Below are 20059 nucleotides of genomic sequence, written 5' to 3'. Positions count from 1 at the left end.
TACAATAACCATTATGAGTTCCTTTTTTTGTTTAGGAAATTTCTCTTAGCTCTGAATGTACTAAACTATTTGGGTATATATTATTATTATTATTATTTTGAGATGGAGTCTTGCTCTGTTGCCCAGGCTGGAGTGCAGTGGCACAGTCTTGGCTCACTGCAAGCTCCGCCTCCTGGGTTCACGCCATTCTCCTGCCTCAGCCTCCCAAGTAGCTGGGACTACAGGCATCTGCCACTACGCCCAGCTAATTTTTTTGTATTTTTTAGTAGAGACAGGGTTTCACCGTGTTAGCCAAGATGGTCTCAATCTCCTGACCTCGTGATCCGCCCACCTTGACCTCCCGGAGTGCTGGGATTACAGGCATGAGCCACTGCATCCGGCCCGGGTATATATTATTTTAATCAATTTTTTAAAATTACATTTATGAATGAAAAATTCAGTCATCTATTTTACTTATATTAGTTATTGACTTTATAACAAGCAGACACTTAAATAAATTGATAGCTTCCATGCATTGTTGGCATTTTATAAACCACAGAAAAAGACAGGGTGCTTTCCCTAAAGAATAACAGCATTAATAGAGTAGAGTGCACATTAAACCATGTTAAACCAGTGCTTTCAACTGTCAAAATATTATCAGATGATGGTAGTATTGGAATTAAAAAAATTTTTTTTGAGACAGAGTCTCATTATGTTGCCCAGGCAGGTTCTGGGCTCAAGTGATCCTCCTGCCTCAGCTCCCGAGCAGCTGGGATTACAGACCGCACCAATTGCACCTGGCTATGTTAGAATTATTAAATCCAACACATTTCTTTTTAAGGAGAATGATATTGTTCCATTATTATTCTTTTGCTTTGACAGCATTGTGTATATTCACGACAAAATGAATGAGGGAGGGAATGTAAAGTACTGTAGTATATCAAGAGGAACTTGATTTCAGAAACGTTTTGAGTAGATTCATCTGTTCCTTTTGAGTATATTTATACATCCCTTTTGAATTACTTTTCTATCAAAATTGTGTTAATGACGGCCAATGCCTGTTATCCCAGCACTTTGGGAGACCAAGGTGGACAGATCATTTGAGGTCAGGAGTTCAAGACCAGCCTGGCTAACATGGTGAAACCCTGTCTCTACTAAAAACATAAAAAATTAGCCCTGATGTGGTGGCATGCATCTGTAATCCAGCTACTCCAGAGGCTGAGGCAGGAGAATCACTTGAACCTAGGGGGCGAAGGTTGCAGTGAGCCGAAATTGCGCCACTGCACTCCAGTTTGGGCAACAGAGCGAGACACTGTCTCAAAAAAAAAAAAAAAAAGTTATGTTAATGATATTGAATTTTTTTCATGCATTTATTCATTTTACAAACTTTTTTAAGAGCTTAATTTGTACAAAATGCAGTAGGTGTAAAAATGAACAAGATGCTGTCTCTACACTAGCAATATCAATAATTTATGAAAGAACAGAAACATATAACAAGATGCTTTGGTGGAATAGAAACCAAGTGCTCAGATGCTTAGGAAAGCTGAAGTTGACCAACACGTTTCGCCTCCCTTGCAGGTATCAATTTACTTTGACTAACTTGCCTAAAATGGATGGAGGAGCCAGAGAGATAAGATTTGAATCTTCTCTACAGCGAGATTCAAATATACAAACATTTGATAAAGTGGAATGGCCTCATCAGAGGTTAGATTACAACAAAACTATTCAGATTATAAAACTTCAGAATAGGCTGGGGGCAGTGGCTCACACACATACCTGTAATCCCATCACTGGGAGGCTGTGGTGGGCAGATCACTTAAGGTCAGGAGTTGGAGAACAACCTGGGCAACATGATGAAACTCTCTCTCTACTAAAAATACACACATTAGCTGGGTGTGATGGCACAATCCCAGCTACTTGGGAGGCTGAGACACTAGACACTAGAATTGCTTGAACTTGGGAGGTGGAGGTTGCAGTGAGCCAAGATCGCTCCACTGCACTCCAGCCTGGGTGACAGAGAGAGACTCTGTCTCAAAAAGAAAAAGAAAAAGAAAGAAAAGAAAAAAGCAACTATTCAGAATATAAAGCAACCTTTTTTTTTTTTTTTTTTTTTATCTGGCTAGAGCACCAACTATTATAATAGACTCAGGGGACACAGTGATACACAACACAGTTTATATTCCCCCTTCTCATGTTGCTTATAGTCTAGCAAGGAATATTGACATTAACGTAATGAAGAAACAATCACAGTTGTGATGAAGGCTATAAGAAAAAGTCACAGCAACCCTGAGAATGTTATAGCAGGTCTTTGGGGATCAAGAAAGGCTTCCTGAGGAAGTGATATTTAACCTGACACTGGAAAGAAAACTAGGAGTTGTGAATGTGTACAGAATGGATAAGAGTATTCTCAACAGAGAGAACAGCATGTGCTAAGGTTCTAAGGTGGAAAGAGGATAGCAGTTTCCAAGAACTGAAAGAAGCTGAAGTGGTGAGTTGGGAGAATGGCATGTGAATAGAGGCTGGGAGAGGTATTTAGGAGCCAAATCACTTAGGACTCTGTATGCCATTTTCAGGATTTGGGACATTCTAACTTACGGGAAACCAGATCCAGGAACACAGCCTGAGGTCAGAGTGGAGTGGAGTTCTGGTTATAGTGTAGCATCTGATACAGGGACCCACCTGGATATAGCTCTGATAATAATACATGGTTACCCAGGGGAAATGGATGTGAATATAAACTTAAAGTGCTGTAATACTTAACTCTTTAACATTTAGGAGTTCAGCAACTTGCTCTTGGAATTTTTGGACATACTTAGGTTCCATCACAGATACAGAAGAAAAAACCTTGTCACCTCTAAAAGTCTAGAGTGAGTATATCCTCAATTACTTAAACCTTTTTTGCCTCCTCAGAGTACTTTTTTTCCCCCAGCATTTTTTTTTTTAAAGATAGTTTGGCCAACAGTATTTTAAAAGCAGTTTCTAAGTATATCTTGAATTTCCAAAATTAAAACCTAGTCTAAATCTAAGTAAGCTGTCTAGGTTAACAAATTGTATATTTACTTTGGCCTGTGAAAAATGGGTTAATGAAACCCCTGTTTCCGTCCCTTCTGAAAAACAAATGAACAAACAAAAAAACACAAAACAAATGGATGAATTGCTGAGGTTAATTTTTAAAATTCTCCATATTTTTAAAAGCTATTTTGGGATCAAGGATAGAAATATTTAAAATCACAAAATTTTAAGCAAGTTCGGTTGATAATCTTTTTCTCCTAATACTCATGTTGTTGTATTTCCTTAGCAAAAAAAAAAGGCATGCCTGAAAATGTTGCTGGAAATTTCTCTGGATAATAAATAAAAACTTTTGGTTTTGATTTTTGAACAATTCTGAAGTTATTTTCTTGTGTTCATCTTATTTTTGGTGAGACTAGGAACTTTGACCTTTACATATTAATTTTGCCTCAAACTAGGTTGGAGGATTTAAAAGTGAAATTATCATCCTGAAGACTTGTAAGGTTGATTGACACTTACCTACTTATGTTGGCACGGAGCATAATCAGCAGCTCTACCTTAAGGGCAGTGGTGGGATTGTTTTTTAGCTTCTCTGAAAATAACTAATTTTTTTTCTTTAGAGGAGAATTTTAGTTGTGAATTTTAATCTGTTTATTCAGTCAAATTCTCCCAATGCCTACAGAGTGTAGACATGTAGATGGGCTTCAGGTGACACTGTTTTTCTAACTGTAAAGATTTAAGGTCTCAGATAACATAAGCTGTAGTAGATACTGCTGTTCCATGTTTACAACATCACTCTTTCCTGTTTTTCCCTAGGATTAAAGGCTTGAAAGCTTGGGAATGAGGTCAGTTTATACTTTCTAACTGTAGTCAGTGCGTCAGTGACTATAGTAAGCTATACAAATAACTCTAGTGTATTTTCCTACTGCATCAAGTATACCAGATTTGTGGCCTGAAATTATTTTCAAGCTGTGTTTCTCAAACTTGGCACTACTGACATTTTGGACTGGGTAATTCTTTGTTCTGAGGGGTATCTTGTGCATTCCAGGATGTTTAACAGCATCTCTAGCATTTACCCACTAGATGCTAGTAGTGGGATCTAGACACCCCCCACTGTCACTCTGCCACCAGCTGTGACAACCCAAAATATCTCTAGACATTGCCATTATCTTCTGGTAGGCAAAATTGCTTTTGGTTGAGCACCACTGTTGTACATAGTGAGGCATACAAATGTATGCAATGAATTAAAATTAATAATCTGCATTTGTTTTTAAATTATGATTTATCAAGTTGAAAAACATCCAGTAAAGCACTTACCAAGAATCTAATGTACACTAAATACAGTAGATAGCTTTTTCTTATAACAGTCTTTTGGCCACCCCACTCCTAGCCCCTGCTTCTGACAGACAGTGACTTTCACTTCTTCAGCTATTTTATCTGGTATTTACCTCCATATTTTATCTTTATTTAATCAGTTTTAGACATGAACTATTAAATTCCTATTTGAGACAGGATTTTACCTCACTTACTCTGCTTTTTCCTTCTTATAGCCTCCCAATATAGTTATATTACAATTTTTAATTAAATTTATAGTTATGATGTACATTATCATGACTATGAACATACTGTTTACTGTAATCAAATGATTTCCTTCCCTCGTTCCCTCCTTCCCTCCTTCCTTCCTTCCTTTCTTTCTCTCTCTCTCTCTCTCTTTCTCTCTCTCTCTCTCTCTTTTCCTTCCTTCCTCCCTTCCTTTCCTTCCTTTCCTTCCTTCCTTCCTTCCTGTTTTTGTTTTTGAGACGGACCGCAAGCAACAATCTTGTTGCCCAGGCTGGAGTGCAATGGCATGATCTTGGCTCACCACAACCTCCACCTCCCGGGTTCAAGTGATTCTCCTGTCTCAGTCTCCCAAGTAGCTGGGATTACAGGCATGCACCACTACGCCCAGCTAATTTGTATTTTTAGTAGAGATGGGGTTTCTCCATGTTGATCAGGCTGGTCTCAAACTCCTGACCTCAGATGATCCGCCCACCTCGGCCTCCCAAATTGTTGGGGTTACAGGCGCCTGGCCTCCTTTCTGTTTTGAACTTTAGGGTTGATAGAACCCTCCTCTCTTCCACTCCCTTTTTTTCTCTTTTTAAAAGATCTTTATCTAAACAAATTTGTCACCTTCCAATAGTTGTATGCCATGCCTCTCAATACAGTTTTTCTATCAGACCTCTCAGATAAAAGGCCAGTTCCTTTTTTCCCCTGGAGACATCACTTCTGGAGCCTCCTGATCTTCTACTTCAGTCAGGACTAAGTTGCTCATCAAGCCCAGATAACTGCCAATATCCTGCTATCATCTAATAACTGCTATCATCCTAGGAATTTGATTCGTCGATCTACTGTGATGGATTGCCAGTTTCCTGGGTCTCAGATCTTCCTCTTGTTTCTTGCTTACTGTTTCATTCATCTTTGTGGTACACATCCTCCCAACAGTTTCCTTATACCTCCATTTCCTGAGACTTTCTGAACTGCTGCAGGTCAGACTGGCATATGTCCTAGCAGTAGCTCTGTGGGTACGTTGGTTTGAACTTTCTCTTTTCTGCTTAGTCATTTCACATTTGTCCATCTACCTTTTATGTTCATATACTGGGGCTTGGAATCAGATGGCTCTTAGCTTTATTGAAGTTGGAGACTGTGTTTCTCTTTCCTATTTATCTTTTAATTTGAAGGCAGTTTCTCTGACAGGCAAGGGAAAAAGAAATGTCTGGGTTTTGTTTTTTTTTTTCTTTTTCAACTTACTGAAATCAGAAGTCTGCATTACTTTCTAAGATAAAACATGAGTTATCAAAGTGCTATGATTCCATATGTCTTATTCCAAAACTCACATTCACATTTGAAAAGCTCTGAATCAAATATTCTTGGCAATAATATTTCAAAGGTAGAAAGTGATCATATATTTTAAAAATCAAACCTTTGTGACCAGGCGTGGTGGCTCACGCCTATAATCCCAGCACTTTCAGCGGCTGAGGCGGGCGGATCACTTGAGGTCAGGAGTTCGAGACCAGCCTGACCAACATGGCGAAACCCTGTGTCTACTAAAAATACAAAAATTAGCCGGGTGTCATAGCACACACCTGTAATCCCAGCTACTAGGGAGGCTGAGGCACAAGAATTGCTTGAACTGAGGGGGCAGAGGTTGCAATGGCCAAGATCATGCCACTGTACTCCAGCCTGGGCAACACAGCAAGACTCTGTCTCAAAAAAAAAAATCAAACCTTTGCTTATGTTTGAAAGATTTTATATATATATATGTAGAGACAAAGTCTCTGTTACCCATGATGAAATGCAGTGGCGTGATCATGGCTCACTGCAGCCTCAAACTCCTGGGCTCAAATGATCCCCCTGCCTTCGCCTCCTAAGTAGTTGGGGCTACAGATTCCCACCACCGTGCCCAGCTAATTTTTGTTTTGTAGAGACAGGGTCATTATTATTTTTTTTTAATATTTTATGTTCTAGGGTACATGTGCACAACGTGCAGGTTTGTTACATATGTATACATGTGCCATGTTGGTCTGCTGCACCCATTAACTCGTCATTTACATTAGGTATATCTCCTAATGCTATCCCTCCCCCCAGCCCACAACAGGCCCCGGTGTGTGATATTGCCCTTCCTGTGTCCAAGTGTTCTCATTGTTCAGTTCCCACCTATGAGTGAGAACATGCAGTATTTGGTTTTCTGTTCTTGCGATAGTTTGCTGAGAATGATGGTTTCCAGCTGCATCCATGTCCCTACAAAGGACACGAACTCATCCTTTTTTATGGCTGCATAGTATTCCATGGTGTATATGTGCCACATTTTCTTAATCCAGTCTGTCATTGATGGACATTTGGGTTGGTTCCAAGTCTTTGCTATTGTGAACAGTGCCGCAATAAACATACGTGTGCATGTGTCTTCATAGCAGCATGATTTATAATCCTTTGGGTATATACCCAGTAATGGGATGACTGGGTCAAATGGTATTTCTAGTTCTAGATCCTTGAGGAATCGCCACAATGTCTTCCACAATGGTTGAACTAGTTTACAGTCCCACCAACAGTGTAAAAGTGTTCCTATTTCTCCACATCCTCTCCAGCACCTGTTGTTTCCTGACTTTTTAATGATCGCCATTCTAACTGGTGTGAGATAGTATCTCATTGTGGTTTTGATTTGCATTTCTCTGATGGCCAGTGATGATGAGCATTTTTTCCATGTGAGAGACAGGGTCTTGCTATGTTGCCCCAGCTGGTCCTGAACTCCTGGCCTCAAGTGATGCTCCTGCCTCATCCTCCCAAAGTGCAAGGATTATAAACGTGAGCCACCACACTTGGCCCTGAAACATAATTTGGATGTAATAATAAAAATCTAGATAGCAAAAGTGTTATACTTCATCTTTTGGACTGTGGTGGTAATAAAGTTTTAAAGTTTTAAGTATATTTTCAGTATTTTCCAGTACTCATTTAATCTTTTTTCTTATGTACATGCTTACTCTTGCTTAGGTTTGTTTTTAGATGTTAGGGTTTAATCATAATGAAAGCTGAGTCTGAGCCTCCTCTCACTGGGATTAGCTTTTACTTTTTACGCTACCATTGCCAGGAACCTTTATATAATTCCCTGAGAGCCATTATGCTTCATATTACATCTTCTGGCATCCAAAAGCCTCTTCCATGAGCGATCTTGCCTTTTTCCAATGTTATATAAGGTAGATGTAGGTCTCTGTCACCTGCTGAATGCACCACTACTCATTCCCCTTATTAAATCCTCTTAATATTGGCTCATTTCTTTAAGAACCTCTGGTTCTATTTACTGCTTTCTTACATAAGATAATATTTTATTTTGTTACTTGTTATTGCTAGCAAGAGTTTATTCATAGTTATTGGGCTCTCATATGTGACTTTAACAAGAAAAACTCTAGATTGTAAGATATTTGGATAAAATAATATTTAGACTAATATGGTACCAATCATGCACTCATTCTCATAGATTATACCACTAACATATTTTATATAGTTATGCTTTCAAAAACACCTCATAGGTTGAAAAGTGACCAAAAAGTATTATGGAGGATATTAAAGAGTGCTAATGTTAGCTACAATTTCTTAGAAAATTTAAGATCAATTGTAGAAGTTATTTTTTAAAAGATTTGTTTCAAAACTGTTTGAACACTGTTCTGTATGTATTCTGCCAATGTATATATTTTCATTGATACCTGATGAAAAAGTAGCCACTCCAAGAACCCAAGAAACTTACTTTTTAAGTCACCTAAAGTTATGTGCCAAACACTGAATAATGTAGTCAAAGCTCTTTCAGAAAGAATTGGTCCAGTTGGTAAAATGATTTGGGGTGAACAGACTAAGGTAATGACTATATGGCCTCCACAGCCTTATGGCTTCTTTCACATACCATGCAACAATATATTATGATAGCATTTAAAGTCCACCAAAACCTACACTGGGTTTCAGAAATATGGGGTAAGTAATGACTTTCCTGTCCACTTACCTCTAGTATCTGATGCTTTACTGTTTCATGCATATTGTCATTTATTTCTTCAACCAATTCTATAAGGTAAGGTTGGCACACAGTCTCCAACTTCAATAAAGCTAAGAGACATCTAATTCCAGGCCTCTTCTTACAGAAGAAGAAATTGAGAAAGGAAATTATAAAGGGGTACTGTGACTTGCCCAAGGTCAAACAATCTAAGTGTCAAAGCCTTGACTCCAAGCCATGTGCTTTTTCTTTTTTTCCATTATACCTTCTTCCTCAAAATAAACTATAACATGAATGGTGGCATGTTCTAGAGATGATAATTTAAACATTTGCAGGTTTGAGTAATATTTTAACATGGATAACCTAACTAAATTGACACAAAGGTCATTACTCTTAAAAAGAATTTTTTAGGCTAGGCATGGTGGATCACACCTTAATCCCAGAGTTTTGGGAGGCCAAGACAGGAGGATTGCTTGAGGCCAGGAGTTCAAGACCAGCCTGGGCAATGTGGTGAGACTGTGTCTGTAAAATAATTTTTTTTTAATTAGCCAGGTGTGGTGGTATGTGTCTGTAAGTCCTAAGCTACTGAGGAGGCTGAAGCAGAAGGATTGCTTGAACCCAGGAGCTGGAGGTTGCAGTGAGCTTTGACCATGCCACTGCACATCCATTCTGGATGACAGAGCAAGACCTTGTCTCTAAAAAATAAAAATAAAAAATTTAACTTAGCCCTTCACAGAAGAAGCATATTAAGATTTCTTGCATGTCATACAGTATTAACTTTTTAATAGGAAAAACTGGTTATATTTTTATAACCAGTTGAGGATGAATATGTTGAGAAGAGGAGATACCTGATTTCAGAGGGCTATATTTTGTTCTGTTTCTTAAATTTGAAATATCCAGGTTAGTTTTGTCAACATTGACAATTAGTGATACTAAGTTTAATATAGATTTCTCTACAAAAAAAGCACCTTATCCAAAACAGTCTTAAAGCATATGTGAAATATATTGCTGTTACTATGTCTTGATAGATTATTGTGGTCAAGTTGTAACATAACAGGGAAAGTAAGTAACAACTAAAAACCATTTCTAATGTGCTTTTATCATTATTATTCTTACTTAAAAGGGAGCCTGGCTTCTTAACTCTTGGCAGAAATTAACTCATTTTCCCCATTTAAAAAAAGTGTATATATACACACACACTATTTGGTTAACTGTGTCAAAAATCTTGAAAATATGCCAGATGAAATAAAACCAGCTATATTCTTTTTAATCTAGCTAAATTATATCACATACAAGATCTTATGCTGAGTTTATAATTCTAACCATTGGAATTTATATTGCGATACCCTGATAGAAGTGTTTACACTATGATGATACGGAGCAGCAAATGTCTCTAATGCACAGTCTCTGTCTTCCAGATTTGGTTTGCTGTAAATGTTTAGGCTTTAGGCCCTGCACCTTGGCTAAAGATAAAACTGTTCTACTCGAGTGTTTGCTAGACAAATGTGTTTATTTTTCTGAAGCAAAGTTTTCTTAATATTTTTAATTATGTAGTTTAGCTGATTATTTGTCCTTAGTCTCATTTGGAGGCTTGAACTTTTGTCTTCAAGCTTACATACAAGAAAAAAAATTATATTCTTCTATTGATTGCTTTCAGGAAGGCATTTATTACTGAAATATAATATGTATTGGTATGAGTTGGGATAAAATCCACCATCTTTCATGTGAAGCAGCAGTAAAGTGAAGAGATGCATTTATAGTTCCAGCTCATATTTATCACACCATTTATTTTTTCAGAAGCTACTGATAAACTTAAAGAAGGCTACTCTTGTACAAAGCTATTTAAGACCAACATTGTTGAGTTTCACTGAAAGTTGAAAAAGTCTAATGTTAATAATTGTGACCTTAATTTCTTGTTGACATATGTAGTATAATCCTTTTGATTATTTCATGTTGTCTATTGCTGCTATAAGTGCTCTGCTACTTATACTGTTTCCAATAAAACCAAGGCATGGAGAACTTAAGAAACTTGCTGTTCGATCTCAAGTACATTATGATATAATGGTAAAACTCAGAATCCAAAATCATATAACTTCTGCTTGAATGCCATCTGTCTATTGGGTATTTTTACTCAGTTCTAAACTGCCTCAGTCTTAATTATCAATGCCTTTGCTGCTGAGGGTCTTACCTCTACTTATGTCAGGTTAGATTTTATTTGTCTAAAAACTATCATAGTAAGGGTGCTTTACATTTGGTACAAACTTGACCTTCAATTATGAAATGATAAATTTTTGTGAATCTATGCAGCATCTGAACCAATGGGTTGCAAACTCAAGCAGCTACATGAGTTAAACAGGTTACTTAAATGAGTGGGTTAGTTGAGGGCAGTGGTGAGATAGCCAGATTTTTAGATGATAGCAAATAAATTTTAATTATTTTAAGCCACAGTAAGGCCCACACAAAACACAACTATGGGCCTTCAGTTTGCAACCTTTAATAAAATAGTTTGTCTTTTTCCTGCTCTTCACACCCCTCCAAAATTACACATACACTAATTTATTGGGGATAGGGAGCAAGTGGTTTAAACTGTTTCCAGAAGGTACAATTAAGTGTAGCTTTCTATTTTGGGAAAGGCTTGTAAAATGTATTTGAAAAGTAATGTTAACTGATCTAAAAGATCATCTTCCCAAACCACACTTGAGCTCAGTTTATGGTGTTTACTTTCTGTCAAAACTTAGAAAAAACATTCACAGTTAACTTCCATCATGTAAAATGTCTGTCTCATTAGGCATTAAGGAAGCATTGGTCAACAGGTATAATGTTGTTAGATTATAAGGCTAATGTGAATGTGGGCATGACCTCCCAAATAGATCAAAGACTAATCTCTTTGACAGTTACAAGATGGCAGAGCTTGCCTTGGGCCTTTTGCTGGTGCACATTGAAACTATTTGTTTGGAAAGCATGCCTGAGGGATAAGAATGTATTTATAAGGATGAGCAGGTAAAAGTAAAAGGTTGTCTTTTGACATTTCAACTAATCCCTTCCAGCCTTTGGTTTACTTAACATTTAGGCTATTTGCTGGCAGGAGAAACTGGCTTTTTCACATATGCAGTATGTCATTTTAAATTGGGCATTGATTTTCATGCTTGATAATCCCTAAGTGTACAGTGAAATAGATTCTGATGTCATTAAAATAGGGTGTACTCACTTTCTACCTTTTCTTAACCCTTAGTTTTGCTTTTTCCAATTAACTGTGATCTCACAAAGTAATTTTTATTATTGATTAATTTTAAAAATCTGTTTATGTAATAAATATTTCCAAGTTAACCTTTACATACAGTTCATTTCAGGGTTTTGTTTTTTGTTTGGGAGTTTTTTGGTTTTTTTGTAGGTTTTTAAACTTCTTATCTAAAATAAATTCCCCTGGGTAAAATATTGGCAGTATTTTACAGGCCATTTGGAGTGTAAAAGGTGTGTGAAAATTTGCAATAAATTAAAATAATGTAGTCATAGAGAAAATTTGAATTATGTTAATGAAAAATAAAAGACCAAGGAGATATAATTTTATTTAATCTAATAGTTGCTGCATTAGCTCTACATATTCCATTTATAACTAATACTTCCTAGAGCAACTGTTGTCTTAGGAACAGTGACCATTATAATGTATCAGTCTGTCCATGGTGTAGGAAATTTTGAAAACACATAAGCTATTATGTCTGACAAAGTAGCTGTCAACTTTCTTTGAGGAAAATATTGTTAAAGAAGAGAAGATGCTTTAGTTACATTTTTGAGAGATAGGTAGGAAATACATATATTTTTCCCAGCTGGACAGAATTTTTGAAGTATTTTTTCCTCTAAATTATCATGTGCTTTATTGCTGAATTTCCAGGAAGGGTATTTATATATCATCTAATATTTACTATGGTATTATATTATCATTTACTACTTATGTTGTCCTAAAAAGCAAAGTTGGGCTGGGTGCGGTGGCTCACACCTGTAATCTCAGCACTTTGGGAGGCCAAGGTGGGGGGATCACCAGGTCTGGAGATCGAGATCATCCTGGCTAACACAGTGAAACCCCCTCTCTACTAAAAATATAAAAACTTAGCCGGGCATGGTGGCACACGCCTGTAGTCCCAGCTACTCGGGAGGCTGAGGCAGGAGAATCACCTGAACCCAAGAGGCAGAAGTTGCAGTGAGCTGAGATCGTGCCATTATACTCCAGCCTGGGCAGTAGAGTGAGATTCCGTCTCAGAAAAAAAAGGAAAAAAAGCAAAATTGGCTGGGTGTGGTGGCTCACACCTGCAATCCCAGCACTTTGGGAGGCTGAGGTGGGTGGATCACCTGAGGTCAGGAGTTCGAGACCAACCTAGCCAACATGGTGAAACCCTGTCTCTACTAAAACAAAACAAAACAAAAAAATATATATATACAAAAATTAGCCAGGCATGGTGGTGTGTGCCTGTAATCTCAGCTACTTGGGAGGCTGAGGCAGGAGAATCGCTTCAACCCAGGAAATAGAGGTTGCAGTGAGCTGAGATCTCACCACTGCACTCCAGCCTAGGTGACAGAGCGATACTCTGTCAGAAAAAAAAAAAAGCAAAGTCTATGTCCTTTATATTCTAGTTGTAAAGTTTCATTTTAGAAATTTGACAGATTATTTTGAGGGAGTGTAACATAAAAAGGGTGGGGTTTTGAGTTTTTAGATTTTGGCTGGGCACAGTGGCTTACGCCTGTAATCCCAGCACTTTGGGAGGCCGAGGCAGGTGGATCACAAGGTCAAGAGATCGAGACCATCCTGGTCAACATGGTGAAAACTTGTCTCTACTAAACATACAAAAAATTAGCTGGGCGTGGTGGTGCACGCCTGTACTCTCAGCTACTCAGGAGGCTGAGGCAGGAGAATCTCTTGAACCCGGGAGGCAGAGGTTGCAGTAAGCCAAGATCACGCCACTGTACTCCAGCCTGGTGACAGAGCGAGACTCTGTCTTTAAAAAAAAAAAAAGAAAAGAAAAGAAAAAAGCTTAGATTTTACTCTTCTAGTAAGATAAAAATTTTTACCTCCCCCAGTTTGAAAGCTGCTTTTCAGAAGTGTACTGTTCTGTTTTCTTTCCTAAAGCATATTCTTTTATTTAAAAAGGTTAATAGTGGCTGGGCGCAGTGGCTCATGCCTGTAATCCCAGCATTTGGGGAGGCCAATGCGGGTAGATTACCTGAGGTCAGGAGTTCGAGACCAGCCTGACCAACAATGTGAAATCCTGACTCTACTAAAAATACAAAAATTAGCTGGGCATGGTGGCAGGTGCCTGTAGTCCCAGCTACTCAGGAGGCTGAGACAGGAGAATTGCTTGAACCTGGGAGGCGGAGGTTGCAGTGAGCCGAGATCGTGCCACTGCACTCCAGCCTGGGCGATGGAGCAAGACTCCGTCTCAAAAAAAAAAAAGAAAAGTTAATAGTGTTATAGACTACACTGAAACTACTTTGTTTTTTCTTGAGTAGGTTTACAACTTAGTAAAGTATTATTAAGTAAAATAGAGGTCACTTGAACCTAAACACTGCAACACCATGACACTCGATTAGACCTAGACAGCTACTAAGTGACTAGTGACTACTAACTGCTGGTGGGTAGTATGTACAGCATGGATACATTGGACAAAGGGATGATTCACATCTGGGTAGGATGGAGCAGGATAGCATGAGTTGTCATCATGCTACTCAGAACAGTGGCAATTTAAAACATAAATTATTTCTGGAATTTTTTATTTAATATTTTTGGACCACAGTTGACCACAGTTAACTTAAACCACTGCAGATAAGAGGGAACTACTGTATAAGTTTTGTTAATATATCTCGAAAGTCTAAAATTTTTCCAAGAAGTTTACTCTTTATTTTTTAGTTGACAGATAATTATTGTATATATTCATAGGGTACATAGTGATGTTTTGATACATATGATGTTTATTGATTAGATCAGAGTAATTAGCATATCTGTCATCTCAAACATTTATCATTTCTTTGTGTAGGGTTATTTGAAATGATGTAATATTGTTAACTATAGTCATCCTACTGTGATATAAAAGATTAGAACTTACTACTTCTATCTACCTGTAATTTTATATCCTTTAACAAATCTCAGCCAGGCGCAGTGGCTCATGCCTGTATTCCTAGCACTTTGGGAGGCCACGGTGGGAGGTTTTCTTGAGCTCATGAGTTGGAGACCATCGTAGGCAACATAGCAAGACCCCATCTGTACTAAAAATTAAAAAAGAAAAAAATTGACCAGGCATGGCAGCACACACCTGCAGTCCAAGCTGCTTGGGAGCCTGAGGTGGGAGAATCACTTGAGCCCAGGAGGTCAAGGCTGAAGTAAGCCATGATCGCACCACTGCCCTCCAGTCTGGGTGACAGACTGAGGTCCTGTCTCTCAAAAAAACAAGACAAAAAACAATTATCTCCCTATTCCTCCCTTCCTCCTCCCCTTCCCATCTGCTAGTATCCTCTGTTCTACTTTTTATTTTTATGAGATTAACTTTTTTAAGCTTCCACATATGAGCAAGAACATGTGGTGTTTAACTATGTTTTTTATTTATTTCACTTAAGGTAGTGTCCTTAGTTCCATCCATGTTGCGTGATAACAGGATTTCATTCTTTTTTATGGCTGTTTAGTATCCCATTGTGTATATGTACCACATTTTCTTTATCCAGTCATCTGTTGTTGGATACCTTGGTTGACTCCATATCTTGGTTATTGAGAATAGTGCTGCAATAAACATAGGGGTGCCCGATGTCTCTTCAATATAATGATTTTCTTCAAGAAAGTAACTCCACGTATCTTTATTTAGGCTTCTACTACAAAAATACACAGTTGGCCCTCTGTATTTATGGGTTCTGCATCTGTGGATTCACCCAAGTGTTAATCGAAAATATTTGAAAAAAATTGCTTCTGTACTCAACATGTGCAGATTTTTTCTTGTCGTTATTCCCTAAACACTACAATGTAACAACTGTTTGCATAGCTTTGCATCATATTAGCTATTAAAGTAATCCAGAGATTATTTAAAGTATAAAGGAGGATATACATAGGTTATGCAGATACTAAGCCATTTTATATCAAGGACTTGAGCATCCATGGATTTTGGTATCTGAGGGAAGTTCTGAAAGCAATCACCCATGGATACCAAAGGACAACTGTACCATTTGATATACTTGTCCTGGAATACTACAGTTGCACCAGATTATTGCCTGAAGACAATTACTAGGCCACAGTGCAGGGAGAATAAACTCCAACAGAGCTCAGTGGTCACACTGAGCTAAAGTGATAAAGTTTAGGGAAAGTCCGTGGCAGCTAGAATTTGCAAGGCAGAGTACTAGAGAGGATGGAGCTGCGTAGAGAGGAAGCTCCAGGTATATGCATAGGCGTCCCCTTGAGTTTTTGGTTCAGTACTGATAGGCATATACATGAGAGGAAGCTACATATGACCAATAAGTAGGCAGAAGAATTCCTAGAGTTCACAAATGTCTGGGAATAGTTTGAGTTCCCAGCAGCCAGAAGGGAAAAGACTTCATAACACATGGGGTACTTGATACAATAATCAGTAGAGTTTCACCTTTGTATGGGGGATAAAACAGCCCTAGATTAAAGGCTGCTCTTGACTTTCCCTAACAAGGGTAAGCCTCAAAATAATGAACTGGTTCCAAGTACCCTAACTGCATTCACAACAAAATCCAGTAACCACTGACTTAATGCTCACTATGTCTAGTATCCAATCAAAAATTAGCAGGCATGCAAAGAAGAGAATTTAACCTCTAATACAGAGGAAAATCAATCAATAGAAACAAAACCAGAAATGACAGAGATGTTAGAACTGGCTGGCAGACAAGGATTTTTAAAATAACTTATGTTTTATGTTCTGTAAGTTCAAAGAAGATAGAAGAAAACAAGCATACTGAAAAGAGAAACAGAAGCTATTTTTTAAATACCTATGTGAAATATCTCGATATGAAACAAAAAATACACTGGATGGATTAGACACTGCAGAAGGAAAAGTTGGTGAACTTAAAATCTTAGAAATAAAAATTATCCAAAATGAAGTGTAAAGTGAAAAAAAAGAGTGTCAGTGACATGTGGAGTAACATAAAGTAGTCTAATATAAAGTTGTAATTGGAGTCCAAGAAGAAGAAGAAGTGTTTGGAGGCAGAAGAATATATATATTTAGAGAAATAATGGCTGAAAAATTTTTAAGTTTGATAGAAACTGTAAGCCTACAGGTCCAAGAAGCTTAATAAAACTCAAGCAAAATACACACAACAGCACATTATAATCCAATCCAAAGTCACTAAAAGGGGAACATTACAGAGATAGGACAATAGCATATTTTTTCTTCAGAGTTATGCAAATCAGAAAATAATGAGAAGCCATTTTTAACAAAAGAAAAAAACCTGTCAATTTAGAATTCTTGATCAAGAGGGACAATCTCTCAAAAATGAAGATAGTGAAGGCTTTTCAGAAAAAAAACAAAAGCTGAAAGAACTCATTGCCAGCAAACCTGCACTACTAATATTAAAGAAAGTTCTTCAGGTAGAAGGAAAATGATACCAGATGGAAATTTAAATCTACATAAGAAAATGAAGAGTGCCAGAAATGGTAAATCTGTGGGTAAATACAGTCTCTCTTAAAAGATAATCTTTTGGGACAAAATGGAAATCTGAATAAAATATGTAGATTATTTAATACTAATGTATTAATGTTAATTTCTTAATTTGACATAAGCTATAGTAATATAAGATGTTAACATTAGGGGAAATTGGGTAAAGGGTATAAGGAATCTCTGTACTATCTTTGGAACTTTTCTGTAAATCTAAACTTATTTCAAAATTGTAAACTTATTTAAAATTAAAAGAATGTACTGTTTAAAGCATAATAAAATGTTTTATGAGTTTATAGCATGTATAAAACTTAAATACATGGCAGCAATCACATAAAGGACAATAAAAGGAAATGGAAGTATATTGTGGTATTTTTACATCATATGTTAAGTGGTATAATATTATTTTAAGGTGGACTAATAAGGATGTATATCATAAACCCTAGAGGAATCACATACACACAAAGACATAGCTAAGAATCCAGTAGTGGGAATAATATGGAAGCATTAATAGGGGGAAAAAAAACTTGATTGATCCAAAAGATAAAAAGAAAATGGGACAGATGGGGGAAAAAAAAAGCAAGGTGGTAGTCTTAAACCCAATCATAACAATAATTACATTAAATGTAAATGGTCTAAACATTGCAATTAAAAAGCAGAGATTACCAGACTGGATAAACATGAAAGAATGAACTACTCATAAACCTTTCAACATGAATGAATTCTAAAAGTATACTAAATGAAAAAAGTCACAAGTCATTACATAATATATGATAATATTTATATGAAATTCTATAAAGGGCAAAACAGAAAGCAGATCAGTGGTTGCCAGGGCCAGCAATGGAGGAAAGAAATTTACTATAAAGGGATAAGAAGGAACTTTTGAGGGTAATGAAAATGTTCTATAATATGATGGTGGTTACATTGCTATATATGTCAAAACTCATCTACTTGTACACTGAAAATGTATGGATTTAATGAATGTAAGTGCAATAAAACTTTGAGATCACACAGCTGATTATTTATATGCATTACGTAATTTAAGGAATGTAAAGCTAAATAAAACTGTTTTAATGAAATGAAAAAAATCAGTACTGAAAAACAAAATAAAATCTCTACCCTAAAAATATGTATATTCAGACTGTTAGAAGTTAGTATGATGTTTAAAATGAGCTTTAATTATCTACTAAATTTTAAAATATAATTTTAAAATTATTAGGTTGAACTAAAACGACGATACAATGACCACCATTCAAAATTGAGAGGTCTTTTACCTGGCCGTCAGTGGTATGAAATTCAAGCATACAGGGCCTTAAACCAGGCCCTTGGTAGGTAAGTGGAGTGAAATTTAATATAATATAATATTATCTGTGACAGGGCTATATATATAAAGCTAGTTTTGCTACTTTACTCTTTATAATTAATTTGGTAAAATTTTATTTAACTGGAACCGTAAGAACAGGTATGTTTTCAATAATAGCTGTCACAAGTAGAATTTGAAAAGAGTAAATAAGAATAAGTTATTCCCAAAACAAAACTCACAATTTGCTATTGTTTTAGACAGTCTCACTCTGTCGCCCAGGCTGGAGTGCAGTGGCGTGATCTCAGCTCACTGCATCCTCCACCGCCCGGGTTGAAGCAATTCTCCTGCCCCAGCCTCCCGAGTAGCTGGGATTACAGGCATGTGCCACCATGCCCAGCTAATTTTTGTGTTTTTAGTAGAGATGGGGTTTCACCATGTTGGCTGGGTCTGAAACTCCTGGCCTCAAGTGATCCACCCACCTCAACCTCCCAAAGTGCTGGGATTACAGGTGTGAGCTACTTGGGAGGCTGAAGTAGGAGGATTGCTTGAGCCTGGGAGGTGGGGGTTGCAGTGAACCGAAATCATGCCACTGCACTCCAGCCTGGGCAACAGAGCCAGACCCTGTCTTGAAAAAAAAAATAATAATAATTGAAGAAGGGTTAAAGCAAGCCATAATCACGGTCCTAAAGAATTAACGCCTACTAAACATTTAATCATGATACTCCTATTTCTAAATATTCTTGCCCATTAAGATTTGTGCTTTGTGAAACTCATTTTTAAATCATCATTTTATACAGTCATGCATCACTTAATGACAGGGATATATTCTGAGAAGTGAGCTGTTAGGCAATTGTACTGTTGTGGGAACATTATAAAATGTACTTAGAGAAACCTAGATAGTATAGTCTACTACACATCTAGGCTATATAGTATAGCCTATTGCTCCTAGATCACAAACCTGTATAGCATGTTACTATACTGTAGACAATTGTAACACAAGGGTAAGTAATTGAGTATATAAATGTAGAAAAGGTACAGTAAAAATATTATATACAAATACAGTATATTAAAAATGGTACAAATGTACATGGCACTTACCAGGAATAGAGCTTACAGGGCTATAAGCTGCTCCGAGTGAGTCGACCGAGTAGTGAGTGAATGTAAAGACCTAGGACATTACTGTACACTAACTGTAGGCTTTGTAAACACTGTACACTTAGTCTATAGTAAATTTATTTATTTTTATTTTTTCAATAATAAATTACTGTGAGCTTACTCTAACTTTTCTTTTTGAGAGATGAAGCGTCACTGTGTTGCCCAGGCTGATCTCGAACACCTGGGCTCAAGCAGTCCTCTCACCTTGGCCTCCCAAGTAGCTGGAACTCCAGGCACACGCCACTGTGCCCAGCTTACTATAATTTTTTTACTTTATAAACTTTTTATCTTTTTTTTTTTTACCTTTTTGACTCTTTTACAACACTTAGCTTAAAACACAAATTATTCAGCTTTACAAAAATAATTTTTATATCCTTATTCTATAAGCTTTTTCTATTTTTGAAATTTTTGTTTTTTATTTTTTTTACTTCATAAACTTTTCTGTTAAAAATGAAG

The 20059-nt window shown here is 37.0% G+C and overlaps 1 protein-coding gene across 2 annotated transcripts in view; it reads left to right on the top strand.

Annotated features, from left to right (window-relative positions):
* The window catches only part of BRIP1 (BRCA1 interacting protein C-terminal helicase 1), a 190342-nt gene that overhangs the window by 127996 nt on the left and 42287 nt on the right, over positions 1–20059 (top strand). For both annotated transcript variants that reach the window (XM_011979158.1, XM_011979159.1), the window contains one exon: positions 18365–18477. In XM_011979158.1, coding sequence (XP_011834548.1) covers positions 18365–18477 — 113 coding nt within the window. The remainder of the gene's footprint in view (positions 1–18364; positions 18478–20059) is intronic.

The sequence above is a fragment of the Mandrillus leucophaeus genome, unplaced genomic scaffold, assembly GCF_000951045.1.
Source record: "Mandrillus leucophaeus isolate KB7577 unplaced genomic scaffold, Mleu.le_1.0 Scaffold20, whole genome shotgun sequence".
Taxonomy (NCBI): Eukaryota; Metazoa; Chordata; class Mammalia; order Primates; family Cercopithecidae; genus Mandrillus; species Mandrillus leucophaeus.
The sequence above is the reverse complement of the archived record's forward strand: the minus strand, read 5'-3'. Positions and strand labels throughout refer to the sequence as shown.